Genomic DNA, 20,419 nt, shown 5'->3' with positions numbered 1-20,419 from the left:
GTATTCGCTTTCGTTAATTTTCTGAAATTGTTGTACAAATCATGCCCATCAATATTATGCCCATTAAAATCTTATCTGAATTTTTTTTTTTTACAAATCATGTCCATTAAAATCATGCCCATTAATATCTATCAATTTTGCATAATATATTTATTTTACAATTCTCTGAAATTGTTGAGAGTAATTTTATAACGAACATATTATATGATGTTGATTATTTGGAGCCTAAGCATGCATGATTTAACATTTCGAAGATGTTGAATGAAAGGCCTATATTAATCTAAAAAATATAAAATAAATCTTTAAACCTCCAATTTGGTACTTAACACATTTAATATTTTAAAAAAGTTTAAAGAATCTACTAGACATAAAACTAAATTTTGTGTCTAATAGAAAATTGAACTTTAAATTTTGTGTCCAATAGGCTTGTAAATTTTAGAAGATGTTGAATAGATAAAAGGCCTATATTAGACACAAAATTGAAAGCTTGGAGACGTACTAAATAAAACATTTGAAAGTTGTTAAGATAATTTAAGCAGTATAGGGACCTATGTGTTTATTTTGCCTTAAGAAATGAAAATTATGAAACTCAATGCTTAATAATACTTTGTACTTTGTCCTCTAATACTTTGTACTGGTTATTGTTTTGGATTACAAGTTGGTCAGAAAATATTTATTTTTAAGAATGAATAAAGAATGGATTAAACTAAGGAATAAGTTATCAGTGGAGTATAGAGAAGGAGTATCACAGTTCTTAGATATGGCAAGTTTTATATTAATGATTCCAAACGAATAAGATGTCCATGCAAGAATTGTATGAATTCAATTTAGGAAAAGATAGATATTGTGGAACGACATCTATTAACATATGGAATATCTCCCTCATATTGTGAATGGGTATATCATGGAGAGCCAGTAAACTTATCTAGAAGTCATACAAGCCATTCAATACAGGATGTTGAAGTAGATAGTATAGAGAGTAATGCTGTTGAAGAAAATGAGATGTTGAATCTTATAAACGATTTACAAGTTCCAATTGAAAACGAAAATGCAAATGAAGGAAGGATTGAGAATAATGAAATGTCCTTTAATGGTCAAGAAAGAGATACCACGAACTTATTCGAGGATTTAATGACCGAAGCACGTAATGAATTATACCCTGGGTGTTCGCAATTTTCGTCCTTAAACTTTTTAGTGAAGTTGATGCATATCAAAGTTCTGAACGGCTGGAGTAACAAATCGTTTGACATATTGCTAGAATTGTTAAAAGCAACATTTCCGCTGGCACCTCTATACCTACTTCCTTTTATGAAGCCAAGTGAAAATTGCGTGATTTAGGTCTAGGTTATGAGTCTATTCATGCGTGCAAATATGATTGTGTATTGTATTGAAAAGAGTTTGTAGATTTGCAACAATGCCCTATTTGTGGTGAGTCTCGATACAAAGTTAATGATGGCAAGGGTAAAAAAATACCACATAAGGTATTGCGTCATTTTCCATTGATACCGAGATTAAAACGATTGTTTGCATCAAAAGAAGGTGCTTATGACATAAGATGGCATAAAGATAAGCGAGTTGAAATGGAGGATGTATTGCGATATCCAACTGATGCAGAGGGGTGGAACCATTTTGATCGTGAATTCTCTCATTTCGCTTTAGATCCTCGAAATATTCATTTGGAATTAGCTTCAAATGGCTTCAATTCGTTTGGAAATATGAGCATTTCTTATAGTATGTTTCCTGTGGTGATAATTCCTTATAATTTACCCCCTTGGAAATGCATGAAGGAAACAAACTTATTCATTTGGAAACATTTTGATTGTGAATTCCCTCGTTTTGCTTTAGATCCTCGAAATGTTCATTTGGGATTAGCTCTATATGGCTTCAATTCGTTTGGAAATATGAGCACTTCTTATAGTATGTGGCCTGTGGTGATAATTCCTTATAATTTTCCCCCTTGGAAATGCATAAAGGAAACAAACTTCTTCATGTCTTTGCTCATACTTGGTCCAAAATCTCCTAGAAAGGAAATTGATGTTTACTTGCAACCGTTGATTGAAGAGTTGAAAGAGTAGTGGACAATTGGTGTGCGAACTTATGATTCTGTTGCTGGTGAGTTTTTTCAACTATATGCTACCTTATTATGGACGATTAATGACTTCCTTGCATACGGTGACTTATCTGGGTGGAGTACAAAAGGTTATCAAGCATGTCCAATATGCAAAGAAGATAACTTGTCCTTCGGGATAAGAGGGAAAATATCATTTATGAGACATCGACGTTATCTTCTAGAGAATCATAGTTGGTGTCGAAGTAGACAATATGATGGAAAAGTTGAACGTAGACCTCCACCAGTCGTAATGAATGGAGAAGAGATATTACAACAAATAAATACGCTAAACTTTTCTGTGCTTAGCAAACATCCATCGAAGCAAGATAAAAAAAAGAAAGCGAATTCTAAACTGGACTAAAAAAAAATATTTTTTTCCAACTTCCATATTGGTCCAGACTATTGTTACGACATAAATTGGATATAATGCATATTGAAAAAAAATATATGCGACAATTTGGTGGGCACATTGTTAAATATTGAAGGAAAGACAAAGAATACAACGAACGCTCGATTAGACTTACAAGATTTGAAGATAAGAAAGGACCTACACTTGATACAGGTCAATAACAGATTTGTAAAACCACACGCAACATACACATTAACAAATGGTGAACGGATTTCGTTTTGTAAGTATTTGAAATTAGTGAAATTCCCTGATGGATTCGTATCTAACATATCACGATGTGTCAATGACAAAGATGGAAAAATATTTGGGCTGAAAACACACGACTGTCATGTGTTGCTTCACAGGCTACTCCCTATTGGTATTCGAGCATACCTACCGAAGAACGTATCCATTGCTATTGTTGAGTTGTGTACATTCTTTCGCGACTTATGTGCAAAGACAATATGTGTAAGTGATTTGAACAGATTACAAGCAGACATCATAGTCATACTTTGTAAATTGGAGAGAATATTCCCACCTGCCTTTTTCGATGTAATGGTACACCTTGCAGTTCATCTACCATATGAAACCAAAGTGGTGGGTCCAGTTAGTTACAGTTGGATGTATCCTATTGAAAGAAGTCTATGAACATTAAAAAATTTGTACAGAACAAAGAACGTCCCGAAGGGTCTATAGCGGAAGCATATGCAATGAATGAATCATGGAACTTCTGCTCGCGATATCTAAGTGGGATTGAAACGAGATTCAATAGAGATGAACGAAATGATGATAACATTTTCGATCATGAGATATTTGGTGAATTTGAATTATTTAGGCAGAGGGTACGACCATTAGGAGCGTCAACTTTACGGACGCTATCAGCGGAGGAAAAGAGTATTGCACATTGGTACATTCTCAACAATTGTAAAGAAATAACAGACTATCGCAAGTACGTTTCAAACTTTTTCTTTTTCTAAATTCTAGGGTATCTCCTTTGATATAACATTTAAATGATCAATTTTGTAGGCAACATTTGAGGTTAATTCGTCGTGAAACTCAAAGCGCCTCTGATTTATATATAAAACATCAATGCAAATTTTTCGATTGGTTCAAATCTCAGGTATACATAGTCATTTTGTAGGCAACAGTTGAGGGATGATTCATTTTTCATATTTATTTTTAATGTATAAGTAATTATCAGGTTCTACAATGGCGCGAGAGAGAAGATATCTCCGATGATTTCTTTTCACTTGCAATGAGACCTTCGTCTGAGGTATGCTCTTACAATGGATGCATTGTTAATGGGGTACGGTTTCACACTGTAGAGCGTGATAATCATCGAGCTACACAAAACAGTGGAGTCCTAGTGGCTGGGGAGATCAGTGAGAACACAAGTGTGGATAATAATTTCTACGGTGTTATAGACGAAGTATTAGATTTCCAATATGTGAACAGAAGACGCGTTTTCTTGTTGAAATGTAGATGGTTTGACACAGATAACAACAAAAGTAATAGGACACATATGGATTTAGGATACAAATCGATCAATACATCACACTTTTGGTATATCGACGAGCCTTTCATCTTTGCTATCCAAGCACAACAAGTCTTTTACATTGATGACATCAAACATGGTAGCAATTAGAAAGTTATTCAAGTAGTCCAAAATAAACGAATATGGGATGTACCAGAAGTGGATGATGTTGAGAACGCACAACTAGATTTACTAGAAATTGTTAGTGGCATCCGAGTGGATGAAACCATTGAGGAGGTTACTTTATGCAGAGTTGACGTTGATCCTACAGTTGTGGAAATACCAATTATTGTACATGGCGATCATGACTTCATAAACGATGATGATGAAGAACAATTATCTCCCAATAATACTTCAAGTGCTGATAAATAATTTGAATTAGATTACGATGATGAGTAATGATGTATCTACTCAATTCTCTTTTTCTCTAGCTTACACTTATTTATTGTTAATTTAATATTGTTTTCTCTTTTTTGTGTTTGTATAGATACGATGTCAACCCCTAATAGGCAACGGGAGGCTGATGAAGAATTCCAGGAGTTATATCTGGGCAACACGGTATCTTCTGTGGGTGATACTTCAGGTTAGTATATTTTGAAATATATTCTGTTAACTGAAATACATCATAAACTGTTTTAAATTTTTTATTCTTCAGATAGTAGCTCATCATCCAATCGGAAGAAACGAGAGCATTCACGGAACATCGAGTTGGAAAGATACTTCAAAAAACATGGGAGAATTACAATTGTGATAAATGAGGGGGAGACAAAATCGATATCTCAATATTCGGTACTATTTAGTAATGCGATCAGCGTCGCCGTGAGATCTGCATTTCCAGTACGTTGTCGTACTTTTGCTGAGGTTCCAAACAAGTTCATAGAATTGGCTAAAAGTCAATTATTGGTAAGTAATTATACGTTTATTCTTTTACAGTTATGAACATCATCTATGCTAATTCTTCCATCCCTCTTTTGTAGGCTCATTTCAAACTTGATCTATCCAGTCAACGACTTAACCGTTTTATAGAACATCAAATGCAAAACTCCTTCAAAGAATTTAGAGCAGATTTGCATAGACATTACAGAAAATGTGGAGATCCTCAGCAAGCACGTGCCAGTTTGCCTAGTTGGCTTAAAAATAGGCAAGAAGATTGGTACTTTTTGTGTGACTGCTTCGAGAGTGAAGCGTTTCAAGTACAATATTTATGGTGTGTATCATTTGCTGCATTTACTAATATATCACACAATTGACATATTTTTTTTCCTTCAAATGTAGGAAATGTCTGTGACGAACAGGAAGAATAGAGAGAAATTACCATTCGACCACGTAGGTGGATCGAAGTCATTCCTGCAAATTCAAGCAGAGTTGCAGGCAAAGAAGGGTCGAGAAATAGGAGGTGTTGACCTATTTAGGGAAACACACTTTAAAGGTGGCAAGTTTGTGAACGAGGCAGCTGAAAATGCACATGTAACATTTTTTGTTTTACTGTCGTGATTTTTTTTCACTTTTAACTTTAGTCGCTCGTTCTTACCCATTTAATTATTATGTCTAGCATCAAATGTTGGAATTAAAATCCAGCCCCACTCTAGAAGGTTTTCAACCACTAACCGGGGATGAAATCTGTGAGACGGTTTTTGGTAGACGACCCGGATATTCAAAAGGTCTAGGTTGGGGCCCTAAGCCTAAGTCAATGCATCGGGAGTTCCCCCATAACTCCCGACGTCGTTTAAAAGTGCGTCGGGAGATCCTCTCTCGACGGGTTTCTCCCGACCAAACTCTCGACGACCGTTTATGCGTCGGAAGATCCTCTCCCGACGAATTTTTCACACTTTTTCGACGAAATGTGACGTCGGGAGAAGTCAGATTTCCTGTAGTGTCTCACCCATACAAATCAAAGGACCGCCCTCATAGGCAGGAGTTCACAACTCACTTAGGATTAAGGTCATGTTACCTATGGTCATCCTGGTGAAATGAAAGTCTCTATTATGAACGGCGTTATATAATGAGACTAAACATTTCATGGTCCGGTCTTATACAAACTTCTTTGTATAGAATATCCCCGCTCACATGTCTAATACATGAATGATCAGGATCAGATCATTTGTAGCACTTTACAACAATTGTAACACCTACAAAGCGGGCCATACTCATAGTGTCACCAGAATAGGGTACCCAACCTTATTCATATACTACATACCATTTAGGTTATCACTTAAATATGATCCACCTGTATGTCTCCACATACATGTTTAAATTACAACAATAACCTTGGATATTAGTTTATTGGTTCGTGGTTAATGCAACTAAAATATCACATATTTTATAGACAAAGTGAATAAAAATATCATATATCATTAATCGCATAAGAGTTTGTTCATACAAAGTTTACAAACTATAGAACCCTATGAGATTTAGGGCATCAACCCCAACATGGAATTTGTAGCCGGAGGTGGTTGTTTGAGCATGAAGTTGGTCACATGATGGTGTATTGGAGTTGGTTGTCGAAGTTTGTCATCGGAGATGGTTTTCGAATCCTGAAATTGGGCGGGCGAAAGTGGTCGTTGAATTTGATCATCAAATATGATTTTCGCTGGAGATTGTAGTCGGAGGTGACTATAGGAGCCCAAAGTTAGTCACATGAAGGTGGTATTAGAGTTGGTTGTCAGATTTTGTCATCGAAGGTGGTTATTGAAGCCTTGAGTTGGTTTTTAGAGTTACTCGCTCAAAGGTGATCATCGAAGGTGATTTTCATCGGAGTTTGTAGTCAAAGGTGGTTGTCGGAGCCTACGAAGATGGTTGTCAGAATTAGTCATTAGAGTTTGTTGTCAAAGCCAATTAGTCGTCAGAGTTGGTAGCGCGAAGGTGGTCATCGGAGTTGGGTCACAGGAGGTGGTTGTCGGAGTCTGAATTTCGTCGTTGGAATTTTCATCAGAGGTGGTTGTCGGAGCCTGAAGTTGGTCGTCGAAGTTGCCACCGGAGGTGGTTGTCGGAGTTTAGAGTTGGTCGTCGGATTTTTATTAGAGGTGGTTTTCGGAGTCCAGAGTTAGTTCTTGGAGTGTGATAGTGGCCGAGGGGTGGAGTCACTGAAAACATGGGAAGAAGGGAGAGTTAGAGTGAGTTGGTAAAATATACCAACTTAACTCCACCAACATTTAAAGTTGGTGGGCCAAACAATGAGTTGATATATTATACCAACTCAACTCAACTCATGTTGGTGAACGAAATACCCTCCTAGATAGTTGCTCTCAACACTACTCAAGAACAAAATAAAGAAAGACAGACAAGAGAGAACTCTTGGCCAAACTTTCACTTTCTGTCGCTATATATATCCAACAATCCCCCACATGAAAGAAAGTGAGAAAAATCAAATAAAACCATTAAGAGCAAACAAACAAGTTATCATAAAGAGAGGTGTCTTCTGGACTTGAACCTTCCTTAGTGAATATCCATCGAATCTACCAAAGAAATAGTGAGACTAAGCTCTAGAATTATCCTTCTCATTAGTGAATTGAGACAACGAATATCACACACAACTCGTTGTACTTTGAGTTATATACGTTTATGTCCATTTTGGTCATGGACAAAATCCTGAATCCACGATAGCTTTAGAGAACATAAGCCATTTGAAAAGTTCTCATAGAAGCAACCCCATTTCTACTCTCATATATAGTTAATATTGATTAAGAACATCCTCTCACTGCCCCTCTTGTAAAACAAGATATCAATATAACCTTAACATCAACATATCACACACTCTAGAACATCATAAAAATGGGAAGAAACTATAAGTTTCTTAGTGTGTCAATTATGAATTATCTAACTAGTTTGCCTATTGAACCTAGATCTTGGGATCTCCAGTCAATGAGGTTAGGTTACCACCAGATAACTTATTTCACAGGCTTTAGCCCCATATCCCTTGATGTATATGTGACTTGCTCTCTGGACAATTCTTTCATTAAAAGATCTGCAATATTTTCTTTCAACTTCACATAATCAATGGAAATTATTCCATTATATAGCAATTGCCTTATTGAATTATGTTTGTGTCTAATATATCGTGACTTGCCATTATAGACATTATTCTTGGCTCTCATAGAAGCCGCTAAATTGTTACAATAAGTACATATTGCATTTATAGGCTTTAGCCACAGTGGAATATCTTCAAGAAAATTTCGGAGCTATTCGGCTTATTCCCCTGCTTTATCAAGAGCTATAAACTTTGATTCCATAGTAGAACGTGCTATACACGTTTGTTTTGAAGATTTCCATGATACAACTGCTCCACCTAAGGTAAAAATATACCCACTGGTTGATTTAGTCTCCATGCTTTCAAAAATCTAATTAGCATCACTAAATCCTTCCAGTACATGTGTGTTGGATGGTAGCAGCATGCAGCGGAAGCGACGAGGATCGATAAGCACTCTAGTTGATTAATTTTGGCAGAAATGAAAACATGCACAAGCAGAATTTAATGGGTTTCAAGTCATACCTTTGAAATTTGATTTCCAGCTACAATTTCTCCAAATCTTTGTGCAGACCACCACAAGATCTTCCCTACTATTCTCTTGATGCTCTAGATTGAGTTGTGAGACTCAAAATAAGTTGGAATCAAAGGAAACTTGGAGAATGCTCATAACTGCAACCCAAAGGAAGAACACCTTCTTCACATGAATTTTCAGCTAAAATTCTTTCGGTTGCCTTGCTCCAAAATCACTCCAATCTCTTTAATATATTGCAGACTATCATGCAAAGAGATTTGTTGCATGGGATGCAGCTCATGCTTAGAGTTATTGAAGCTTGAAGATAATAGGTTGTTGTGAGTTACTTTGAAGATGAAGTTGAAAAAATCCAATTTTTCCTTTTGTGTATTTTCTATTTCTAAAATCTAATTTTTATTTTAAAATCATATTTTATTTCTAAAATCAAAATTTATTAATTTCATAAATTAATTTTCTAATAAAATTAATAAATAATTATTTTAACAATTTAAATAATTCTAATTAATTTAATATCCAATATTAAATTAATTTTACACAAATCCATCTTCATATATTTAGATCATATTTAATATATATATATATACTCTCCAATTTCATTTGATTCTAATTCGAACGTTTCAAATTAAGTTATCACGCTACTCTAGAGCAAATCCATTTTTGTGCTAGTAAGGGGACCTCGTGGACCTACAAATCATGGGTTCCAACGATCCGAGATTAATTGGCTAAACTCATTAGACCGATCTAACCCCATTCGTTAACTAATGGGTCACTCCACTAAAGCCATAGTTGAATTTTCCCCATTATAGATATATTATGTCAACTCGATATAACCATGATTAGTAAGTCAACCATTCACAGGTTGTTCTTAATAACGGCTGGATCAAATCTCTGTTTTACCCCCGAAATTACCTCTTGTTCCTTAAGTCCCCACTGATCCCTTAATGAACAATTTTTTTGTGATCCAATTAACAAAATTGAGTCCCTCTCGGGCTAGTGAGAGGGCAGGGCTCCTTGTTCAAGACCCAAAATCAACACTTAGGAACAACCTCTCTACTATCCATAAAAGCGGGTAAGAGATCCATAAAAGCGGGTAAGAGTGAATTTCATCTTGCACCCTATGTCCCCAGCTATCTATCCAGTCTTACCCTTGAAATGGAGCCGCTGTTGAGCTAACCCTCACCTATGCAAATCTAAGGATAATTCTAAATAAACAGGAGTTCATAATTAGCTCAGGATTAAGGTCAAGTTACCTAGGTCATCGCTTTGAAATAGTCAGCCTTAAACAATAAACATCATTATAAAGTAAGAGTGACTGATTTCGTGGTCCGATCTTGTACAAACCCTTTTGCATAAGGATACTCATACTCCACTTGTTTCAATATGAACGAATTAGGATCACTTCGTTTGTAGCACTTTACAACTCTTTGTAACAACTACAGAGCAAGCCGCACCCAATAGTGTTACCAGAATAAGGTACCCAACCTTATTCATATACTATAAATCATTTTGATTATTTACTCGAACCTGATCCACCTTTATGTCTCCACATAAAGTTCAAGTACTCATCCAATAGTCAAGGGACTTTTAGGTTTATTGGATTTCTATCAAGCAAAACATCCATTGAATAACACCTTATTGAATTTTCAGAGTAAGTTCTATAGTTTACAAACTACGAGTTTTAGGACATAAAACCACATAAAACCCAATAATGTGGATACCTTGTATAATGCAATCCATAGTCTAGAGTGTACTTCAAGTACCTTAGAACTCTGATTAACGCATTCCAATGATCATGCCAAAGATTGCTAAAGTATCTTGCTAACCTTCCTACTGAATAGGCAATATCAGGTACATTAAACTACCAATAACTCTAGAATATTCTGGAGAAGACACACCTTCATTATTTTTCTTCAAATTACTCATTAAAAATAAAATTTCAAATATAATATTAGTGCATTGATAGTATATCATTAAGATGATCACCTAATGTGAGGTATATCAATAATAGAAGGGTATTGTATACTTCTAGCTTTTTAATTTTTCAGTTGGTATCATGTTGCTAGAATTGCAAAAGGAAAAAGGTTGGAGACACACTTGTAATTTCTATTTTCTTTTTTGCATTGGTGCAACTGGCCCTATATTGTTGTAGAAGTTGATTTGAATAATATAATTTTAACTAAGTTGCAAGTTTAATCCTGCATTGCACATGTTTCATAAGTTGAAAATAAAATGTAACTCGTAAAATTTTACAATAAAATCTAATCACTTTTATCAAAAAAATTTAAAATAAAACCTAATCAATTTTAAATGTCAAATTATCTAAGATAACTTTATTATCATCAACTAAAAGGAGCCAAAGGAAAACCAAAATAATGGATAACTTTTAATTTTTAAAGTTTGTTATTTTTGTGATAATTATCTCTTAGTTATTATTATTATTTTTTATTTTTATGATTTTATAATCCTTTTAAATTTTGGTTTAAGATTTGTTTTCTTTCTTTTCTTTTTTTTTTTTTATTTAAAAAAAACCTTTTATTGGATGATTTGATTACCTTCCCACTCTAACTTTGAATTAAATAAAAATATTTTATTTAAATTTCATGATAATTGTTTCCTAGTTATTTTTTTTATTTTGATTTTCATCATTTGATTATCTAGTTAATTTCAAACTTTGATTTTATTTTTTTTTTAAAAAAAAAGAAAATCAAACTTTGATTTAAACCAAGTATTTTTTTAAAAAGTTTATTTTTATTTTTAAAGAACTTTTTTATTGAATGATTTGATTAGCCTCTTCATTCTAAACTTTAACTTAAATAAAAATATTTTTCTATTCTGTTATTTATTTTGGATCAGATATTTTGATTATTTTCTTAATTTTAAATTACAATCTAAACTAAAGTATTGCTTTTGTTTGGTGATAATCCTATATTAATTTTTTTTAAAAATTGATTTAGAGATGTGATTATCCTTTTAATTTCAATCTTATCTATATTACTTTTTTATATTTTCGTATAAAATTTCGTAATAATTTTGTATTGTAGTTGAAAAAAGATTATCTGATCATCTTCCTAACTTTAATTATTGAAATATTAATTTAAACACCTAAAATCTTAAACCTCTTTTTATTTGTAAAGATTTCTTCTTGATTTTAAACTTTATTTCAAAATTTTATGAAATGAGAAAAAAAAAAAGTACGTAAACATAAAACTAATCTATCACTCTTTTCTCTATCACTTTGTCGACTTCTAAATCGCTTAAACTTTGTTGAAGCTCAAAAGTAAAGTCTTCTTCTCCCCCACTTCAATATTTGAAAATGAATCTGCGTGTATAAAAAAGTACAAAATAATGTAAAAAAAAAAGAAGACATAAAATCATTCTATATGATTTAATAATTTAACAAAATTAAAAAGTGAAAAAATTGAAAGAGAGGTCATACTTTAAAGAGAGAGAAGTTATATTTCTTCTAGACCTAGAAGAGATACCTTAAGCAGAATAATTACAATCTTGCAAAAGAAGAAGGAAAATAATAAACATTGAAAAAGATGTTACTATTGATGCTATAACAAAAATTCTAAATGAAAGCAAAAATGTTAGGAGAGTAGGTTAACAAAATTTACTGAAAAAACAAACAAAAAAAAGAGATAAGAGATAACCGATGATAATGAGAGGTTAAATTTAACTATTTATAAAGAAAATTTAGATTTCAAATCTTAATTTGATTTTATTTTCAATCAAATTAGATTAATGAGATAGCATGAGATATAGATAGATTATTAGAAATAAAATGTATTTAAAAAATCTTTATTTTAATGTGTATTTGAGATTTTATAGATAATTTGTGGTTTTATTTTATTTTTCTTTTATTGGATATGAATTTGAGATTTTATAAATAAAATGTGATTATTCATCATCAAAATTGAGGAAACAAATCAAAATTGAAATCAAATTATTTTTAACGTGATTATGGACAAAATATACATACTATTTTGAAATAATAAATTGTTTGATCATTATAATTTAAATATATATTTTTTTCAAAGGAATTTAAATAGATATAGATAGATATACATTTTTATACGAAATGAGAGTTTTTTAAATGTCACTTTACGGGAATGGTTTTTTCTTTTAGAAAATGAGATTTTCTTTCTTTCTTTCTTTCTTTTTTTCCTTTTTTTTAAAAAAAAAAAAAAAAATTGTTATGCATTTGACTTAAAAATAATTGGATCAGTTAAAAGATTTAAGGTGAAATTACCCCATATATCCTCATGACCATTTATTAATGGGAGTAAAAGAGGAAATCAAATGTTTATTTTCCATAGCCCATTTTAGATAGTATAGATTTGGTCTCTAAACTTTAAAAACCGTCTAATAGATTCTTAAACTTTCACATTTGTATTTAATAGACTTTTGATCTTTCACTTTTGTGTTTAACAGGTCATTGACAAATTTAAAATTCTTAAAAAATTGATTGACTTATTAGTTATACCTTGAATTTTGTGTATTATAGAACCTAAACTTTCATGACTAGCATCTATAAATTTTAGAAGCTCAAGACCTAAATTTGAAATTTTAAAATTTATGGACCAAATAAACACACATTCAATAACCATTTTATCTTTGGTTTTTGGTTTTTAAGATTTAAGTCTATTTCGTCCTATTTGCATATTTTTAAGTACAATGATCGAAAATTTAACCAATTTTTTTTTTTAAAAAAAAATTAAAAGCTACTTTTTTTTTTTAGTTTTCAAATTTTGACTTGGTTTTTTAAAATATAAGCAAAAGGTAGATAACAAAGAAAGAAACTTAGACCTGAAAATAGTGTTTATAGGCTTACTTTTCAAAACAAAAAACTAAAACCAAACGGTTATGAGACCTAAATTTGTAACCTACAACAAATAACTACACAAACCCCATTGGCCTAAATTTGTAATTTCCAGCACATAATTTTTCTTACAACAAATAACTACACAAACCCCAATTTCATAAAATTGAAAATTAAGTTCGAAACGAGATTAAAATATCGATGTTGATGTCAACATTTCAATTTTATAGATATTGACGATATTGAATGATATTTCTGTAACTAAATTATTTTGTAAAATTGAAGTTATTTTTACTTTTACTTCCAAACTCAAACTTAGTTATAAATCTTATTATTAATGCATATCTTCATATACTAAATTTCTAGATGATATTCCTTATGTTTTATAGATATTTATAAAAGATATTGATATCCATCGCCAAAATTTTTAGGAGGCATTTTGGGAAGGAGTTGGTCATTATAATCATAGGTTATTGTAGTTGGGTTATAATATTTTGTGTTAGATTATGTTAGTTTGGGTTATAATAGTATGTGTTTGAGGTGTAAACTATTTTAGTTTGAGAAGGAAAGTAAATATTATAGCAAAGAATAAAAAAATGATGAATGTAAAATAGTAAAAACTAGGGATGTACATGGGTTGGGTTGGGTTGTGGTGAGGGTATTTTTTGAACCAACTCGAAAATTATTAATTGAGTTGGCAACCCAAAATACTCAAATAAAGTCTCCAACCCAACCCAACTCAATCCTTAAAATTCGGGTTGGGTTGGGTTGTCGGGTTACAATTTTTTTATTTTTAATTAAAAATATGTAAATTTATCCACAACATGCCTAATAACTAAAATCTCATAAAATTCAAATGTTAAATACCAAATATCTATGATATTTATTATATACTTTAAACAAAAATAAATACCATAACAATTTTAAAAGAAAAATATTAAAACTTCACAAGTTAATCAATACAAAGTAATCAAGCTTCAAATAAAGAGAAATACTTTTTTTTTTTTTTTTTACTAACATATATATAATTTAGATCGGATAGGATCAACCCAATTTTTTTAGCTAAGTCACATCTAACCCAACCCAATAAAAATGGAAAAGGTTTAACCCAACCCAATCCAACTCTTACATTTTGGATTTGGTAATTCGGATTGTTCGGGTTGTTAGGTCATTTGAACATCCCTAGTAAAAACTATACTAAATAGTAAATATTGTAGCAAATGAAAGTTTTGAAATAATGCTGACTCTAGCTAATTGAGAAATACAAAATAATATTTACTGTAATAAGATGTGATTATCATAGTTTTAAGATAATTTTTACTCCAAACACACTATAGATATATTGAAAAATGTATTGAAATATTGACACATATCTCAATCTCGTTTCATATGGTAAAAACGATGATTTTTTTTTGGATATATTTTCTATTCCACTCACTCATAAATCATAAATGCACAAAAAGTATAAAGTACAAATTCCATCATGCAGTTCACTAGTACGAGGTTGATGGTAAATTTTATATTGTTGACTTTATATTCTTTAGAAATTTTGACATTCAGCCCAGTTTGAATCCACATGGCATATTGAATATCCCTCTTTGGATACTATGAAGAACTCCACAAAAACATACCCATCTATAACGTTCGATAAGTAGCATATTTAGTGACATAAATTAGAGATGGTCGTTCAAATCATAAAAATCGAATTGTTTCTAAAAATTGAATCGAATCGAATAGAAAACACAGTGAAATCGAAAAATGTGATTCGGTCTGATTTGAAGAAATTTTGAAACCGAATTAATTCAGTTATGTTCAGTTTCAATTTCGAAAACCGAACCGAACCGTTTTTAACTAATATATATATTTATTCATTTATTTATATATTTTTTTAAAAAAAGTAAAACCGAATTTAAAACCGACCTGTTTTAATTTAAAGAACAAAACTGAATTTAAAATCGAACCGAATTGAACTATTTTTTAATTTAAAAAATATAATATAGACTTTTTAAAAATACCAAAATTGAATTTGAAACCGAACCGTTTCCACCCCTACCATAAATAACTCTCCATTTTTGCTTTACTTTTTAATTTTGAGATTCTTGATTTTCAAGGCATCCAACACAATATCTATGTATAGAGAATACTTTTCATAACTTCTCGAAACGTAATTGGCAACGAATTCAAAAGAATAACCACTTGATTTTCATTTGGCATCTTCTCATCGAAGTTATTGAGATCAACAATAATCTTTTGGAATTCATTCAAGTTATCTTCCAGACTTTTACTATGGTTCATCTATATATATATATATAATTTATTTGGTAAGGACTTAATCAAATACGGACTCTTTAATTTTTTTCATAACTCCATAGTGGTAGTAACTCATCTACTACCTTAAGCACCCCATTTGAAAGATAGAGAATAATTGTGAATAGGCAAGTTGATCCATATCCTTTTTCTCAACTTCTGGGGATGTAGTTGGAAGGTCTTTTTTTGCCATATAAGATTTTTGCTACTTTTGTTGTAGTAAAAGAGCTTTAATCTTTTTCTTCCATGAACCAAAATCACCCTTACCATCAAATTTAGCAACCTCAAAATGTGCCAACAACGAACATATCTCACAAAGTAACCTGACATAAAGAATATATAAAAGGTATACAATCACACACTTTTCTCTTTTGATCAAATGGAGCTCTGTTTCACTTGCAAATAAATCGAACTCTAAATTTCCTTAAATAGAATGCTATGACAAGTAGAATAAATCAAAGCAAGAAACTAAAGAATATAAAGATATATAATGGTTCAACCTTTTGGTGTACAACCATTTTGAGAATCTTAAGAGTAATCAGTCACAACTAGAAAGATTTAACAATAATCAACCATTTGTAATTTTTCATTCAAGAAGAATGAGAACCACGATTTTCCCCCTCTTTTACCTTTAATATGATGTATATAAAAGGTAAAAGACGGCAAGTGCGAGAGCATACGAAAACTTAACTTGATTAAAAAAACAAGAAAAATGAGGATGGGTGAAAAAATACGCACAAAACATATATTCATTCTTTTTCTAAAAAAAATATATATCAACTTTCAGTTGGGTCTATTTGATCGTAAATATACAGATATACTTGCATATAAATGGGAATGAAACTCTCTGCTATATTTTTTTAAAATCTGTTAGAGAAGGATAAGAAAATACACAACATTCCTTTTTTTTAAAAAAAAAATAAAAATAAATAAATAATCAATTTTCGGTTGGGTTGATTTTACACGAATATACCATGGATATAAGGGGCTGTTTGGGGCTTATAGGATGTGGGGAGTTCTGATGTCTATGTTTGGGTATACAGAGTTGTTATGGAAATGTTTGTGTTTGGGTGCAGAGTTGTTATGTCTGAGTTCATATGTCATTGTTTGGGTGTATAGAGTTGTTATGTCAGTGTTATGTGAGTTGTTATGCCGTTATTTTTCTACATTGGATCTTAACTGGATAGTAGGACTTCCCACATAGGATTGCCCAACGACCTTTGAGTACGCCAAATGCTCTTTCTATGCAGTTTCTAGCGGATGAATGTTTCATATTGAAAAATTCTCATGGATTAGTCGATGCATTTCTAGCACCACGCTATTCTGAAAGATGACACCACTCTCTCCTATATGGTGCCAAGAATCCCTCAGCATTGGGATATCCAACGTCACATAGATAATAATAACTTAGGCATAGTATACAGAAAATTAGTTGGCAAACTATTTTGTCTTGAATCCAGACAATGGAATCGGCTACAGACCCTTCCCACCCTGACAACACAAATATGAACTCACCAGTTGGTGAACAGACGGCAAGCACATTCGTGGCTATCTCACATTTTCAGGTACGATAGCGACCTTTATGTATGTGGCATCCAATGCACCCAAATAGCTCTGTATGGGATCATACATTGACAAAGGGATAAACATTTCCTAGTTTCCTAAAAATCTAGAATTTAATATTTAACTGGGAGTGGAATTTAAATTGTTGTAATACCTTAAAGCATTTCCACCTACTGTTAGTGCAGTCGCTCGTGATAGGCTCCGGGTTTTTCAGCAGTAACCCATGAGTTTTAGTACTGTAGTAAAAACAAACCTAAAATGCCTCGAAACAATTTCACCAGACCGTGTGAACTTTCGTCCAACTACTCGGTTCTTAATGTCGTGCGTTAAAATGTGGAGAAAAATAGCTACCATCTTTTGGACGTCAATGTATTGAGTAGGTGTCAGATGACCGGTCGTCCTAAGCATGTTATAGAGGATGAAAAAAGTTCGTCTATCCATTTGCGTGCTCTCGCGACAACATACGTCAATCTCATAAATAAGTCGAAAGAAGTTTAGTTGTCTAATTCGATGTCCAATGTAGGAGGGTTGGTTCTCTATTCTACGATGGTCATTTAGTAATAGAGCCAATGTTTGGAATAGTTATCGTTGGAATGTGGTGATGATTGAAAGGATAGTAAAGGCTTCTTCATTTTCTATATTTTGGGATAGAAACCTAAAACCCTAGGATACAAAAGGAAAAATACTTTTATCAGGGATTGAGCCTTAATTGAAATTAAAGATTAATTGTAAATAGTCAACAAATTAATTCTTACTAAAATAGTTTTATCAGGGATTGGGCTTTAATTGAAATTGAAATTTATATTAGAATTATTACTTAAGATTATTTTGATTATTATCCTTTCTTCAAAACGTCTTTTAAATAATTCTTTATTATTGTTGTTTAAAAAAAACTCAGTCAAAATTTAAGATTAATCGTAAATAGTCAACGAACTACCAACTTTTTAATACTAAATTGAATAATACGTGCCAACTTTTTTTCTAAACCATTTTTCCACTTTTTAATACTAAATTGAATAAGGTGTATCAATTGTACTATATTAAGAAGTTTTACCATTTTTCCACTTTTCTAAAACATTTTTCCGCTAATATTTTCATTCATTAAATTGTACCTTAATTGAATAAGGTGTATCAATTCTACTTTTCTAAAATATTTTTCCACTTTCATAATTATATGCTTCATTTATAACTATTTAAATGCAAAAGATGGTAACCATAATGATTAATACAAAATTGTTATGAGTTGTAGCACTTATAAATATTCATACGTCATAATTATCAAACACACAAAAAAAATTATAATTTATGAGTCAGCTGTCAAATGTCCATGTCCAATGGGCAGTGTATGAAAAAACCACAAATTACAAAGAATATGAAAAAACCACAAACTAATAACCCAAATATACAACATTTAAAATTAGGAAAAACATACGCAATACTCGAACCTCAAACTAATGGCGGTGTTTTTAGTTTGGGCTACAAAACAACAAAGAAAGTATTTAGTTAGAAACTCACGGTATGTAAGACTAATAATTTAGGAATACATTATGGATAAACGTATACATAACTATTTTACTTGAGGACTGTAGTTTGAGGATCAACGAACCACCGGATCGACTCTAGCACTGAAATAGTGTCGCCGTTAGTGCCTATTAAATAAACCATGAACACATAGATAAGCATAAGTGAATAGGAAGAAAATGTATATAATCTAAAAACAATGACAATAAGGAATAACTCATCAGACTAACAAGGAGGGTAGTAAATTGTAGAGATTCATCAAGTGTACACAATGTAGGATACAAGTGATTTGTAAGAGAATAGGTGTGATGGACCACATTTAAACTCAAGTAGAATATGTATAAATATAGCCAGCCTCAGACATCCATGACATGTAATTCATGAGTACGAAAAAATAAACATTGGATAGTTGACACCATGATATAGGAAATACAGTACAAATTCACACATACAAGTAGAAAACAACTCATATAAATAATTTTAAAATACTAAAGTATCAATAGAACAAGTTTGTAAATAGAACCGTGGAAAATCAAACCACTACCACATTAATATATGAAACCCTAATAAATGATAGACAGAACAAAAAAGTAGAAGATAAGTAAGTTGATGGAAATAACTCACTCACTTGCTTGAGAAAAAATATAAAACAATGGAGGATTCTCAAGTCAATTTAAGCTGGACAGAAGTCGTTTTATAGAGGGAGAGAAGTGAAAGGGGGTGGTTGTTCACCCACCATAATAATGGAGAGTAATAGAAGTAGTTCAACATTACATCAATAGATAAAATAATCAGAACAATGGTGAAAAAGGAACCAACCTCCTATTAATTTATTTTTTATTCATGAATAAAAGAACCGGCTACCATTAATGAAGTGGTTGAGTCATTAATCAAGTGTAACAACGCAACCAAGTTACAGTTAGCAAACAGAGGCAATCAACAGAAGCAAGTCATATTAATGAAGTGGTCGAAGAAATTGTTTACATGGAGTAAATATGCAATCAACACATACCAATAGGGATCAAAGAGAATTCAGTCAAAATTACAGAACAAATGAGAAAGAATCGAAATGAACAAATAGAAAATGAAACTGATTCAAACAAATACGTATGAAACTGATTCAAATAAATCTCAACAAAACAAATATGCAATCAACACATACGGTAAGATACGTATGAAACTCATTCAAACAAATCTCATCTGAATAGAGGACCATCGAATCGACAAGAGATTGAAAGTGAATGAATGAGAAGGAATAAAGAAAAAGAGACCGAATATGAAAATAGTGAAGAAATTTCATAAGAAATCATAATAGGTACTCATCATCGAAATTTTTGAAAAAAACTCATGGATAGGTAGTCATCATCGGCCGACTGGGGTTTAGAAAATAAACCTGGATGGTATTCTCCCCCACTAAGCTTCAAGGACTAAAATTAGTCCCCTACCAAGACTTCTATGCCAAACATTCGAGAAGCAACATGCATCGAGCCCCACAAACCAAACATAGAATGGGTCATGGGTGAACAGAGGACCATCGAATCGGCAAGAGATTGGTTTCAGGTTTTCATTGAAGCGACGAGGGTGAAAAGGGGATGGTACTCATCATCGACCGACTGGGGTTTAGAAAACAAACATCGATGGTATTATCCCCCACCAAGCTCTAATGACTAAAACC

At 32.1% G+C, this 20,419-nt stretch overlaps 1 protein-coding gene and 1 pseudogene across 1 annotated transcript; both read left to right on the top strand.

Annotated features, from left to right (window-relative positions):
- Positions 1-2,549: 2,549 nt before the first annotated feature.
- On the top strand, positions 2,550-4,404 carry LOC150038726 (uncharacterized; annotated as a pseudogene).
- A 120-nt stretch (positions 4,405-4,524) lies between these two features.
- LOC150038725 (uncharacterized) lies at positions 4,525-8,248 on the top strand. Its single transcript, XM_090314255.1, has 6 exons — positions 4,525-4,615; positions 4,688-4,935; positions 5,010-5,225; positions 5,308-5,499; positions 5,585-5,764; positions 8,171-8,248. Exons 1-6 carry the CDS (start codon positions 4,525-4,527, stop codon positions 8,246-8,248), a joined length of 1,005 nt encoding a protein of 334 aa, XP_090170381.1.
- The last annotated feature ends 12,171 nt before the right edge of the window (positions 8,249-20,419 follow it).

Source organism: Benincasa hispida, chromosome 1, assembly GCF_027475165.1.
Source record: "Benincasa hispida cultivar pf3 chromosome 1, pf3_genome.v1.1, whole genome shotgun sequence".
NCBI classification, from domain to species: domain Eukaryota; kingdom Viridiplantae; phylum Streptophyta; class Magnoliopsida; order Cucurbitales; family Cucurbitaceae; genus Benincasa; species Benincasa hispida.
The sequence above is the reverse complement of the archived record's forward strand: the minus strand, read 5'-3'. Positions and strand labels throughout refer to the sequence as shown.

Coding starts and splice junctions, on each gene's coding strand:
- LOC150038725 (XM_090314255.1), top strand. CDS start 4,525: ATGTCAACCCCTAATAGGCAACGGGAGGCTGATGAAGAATTCCAGGAG. Junction 4,936..5,009: donor TGGCTAAAAGTCAATTATTG/GTAAGTAATTAT, acceptor CCTCTTTTGTAG/GCTCATTTCAAACTTGATCT. Junction 5,500..5,584: donor AGGCAGCTGAAAATGCACAT/GTAACATTTTTT, acceptor TATTATGTCTAG/CATCAAATGTTGGAATTAAA.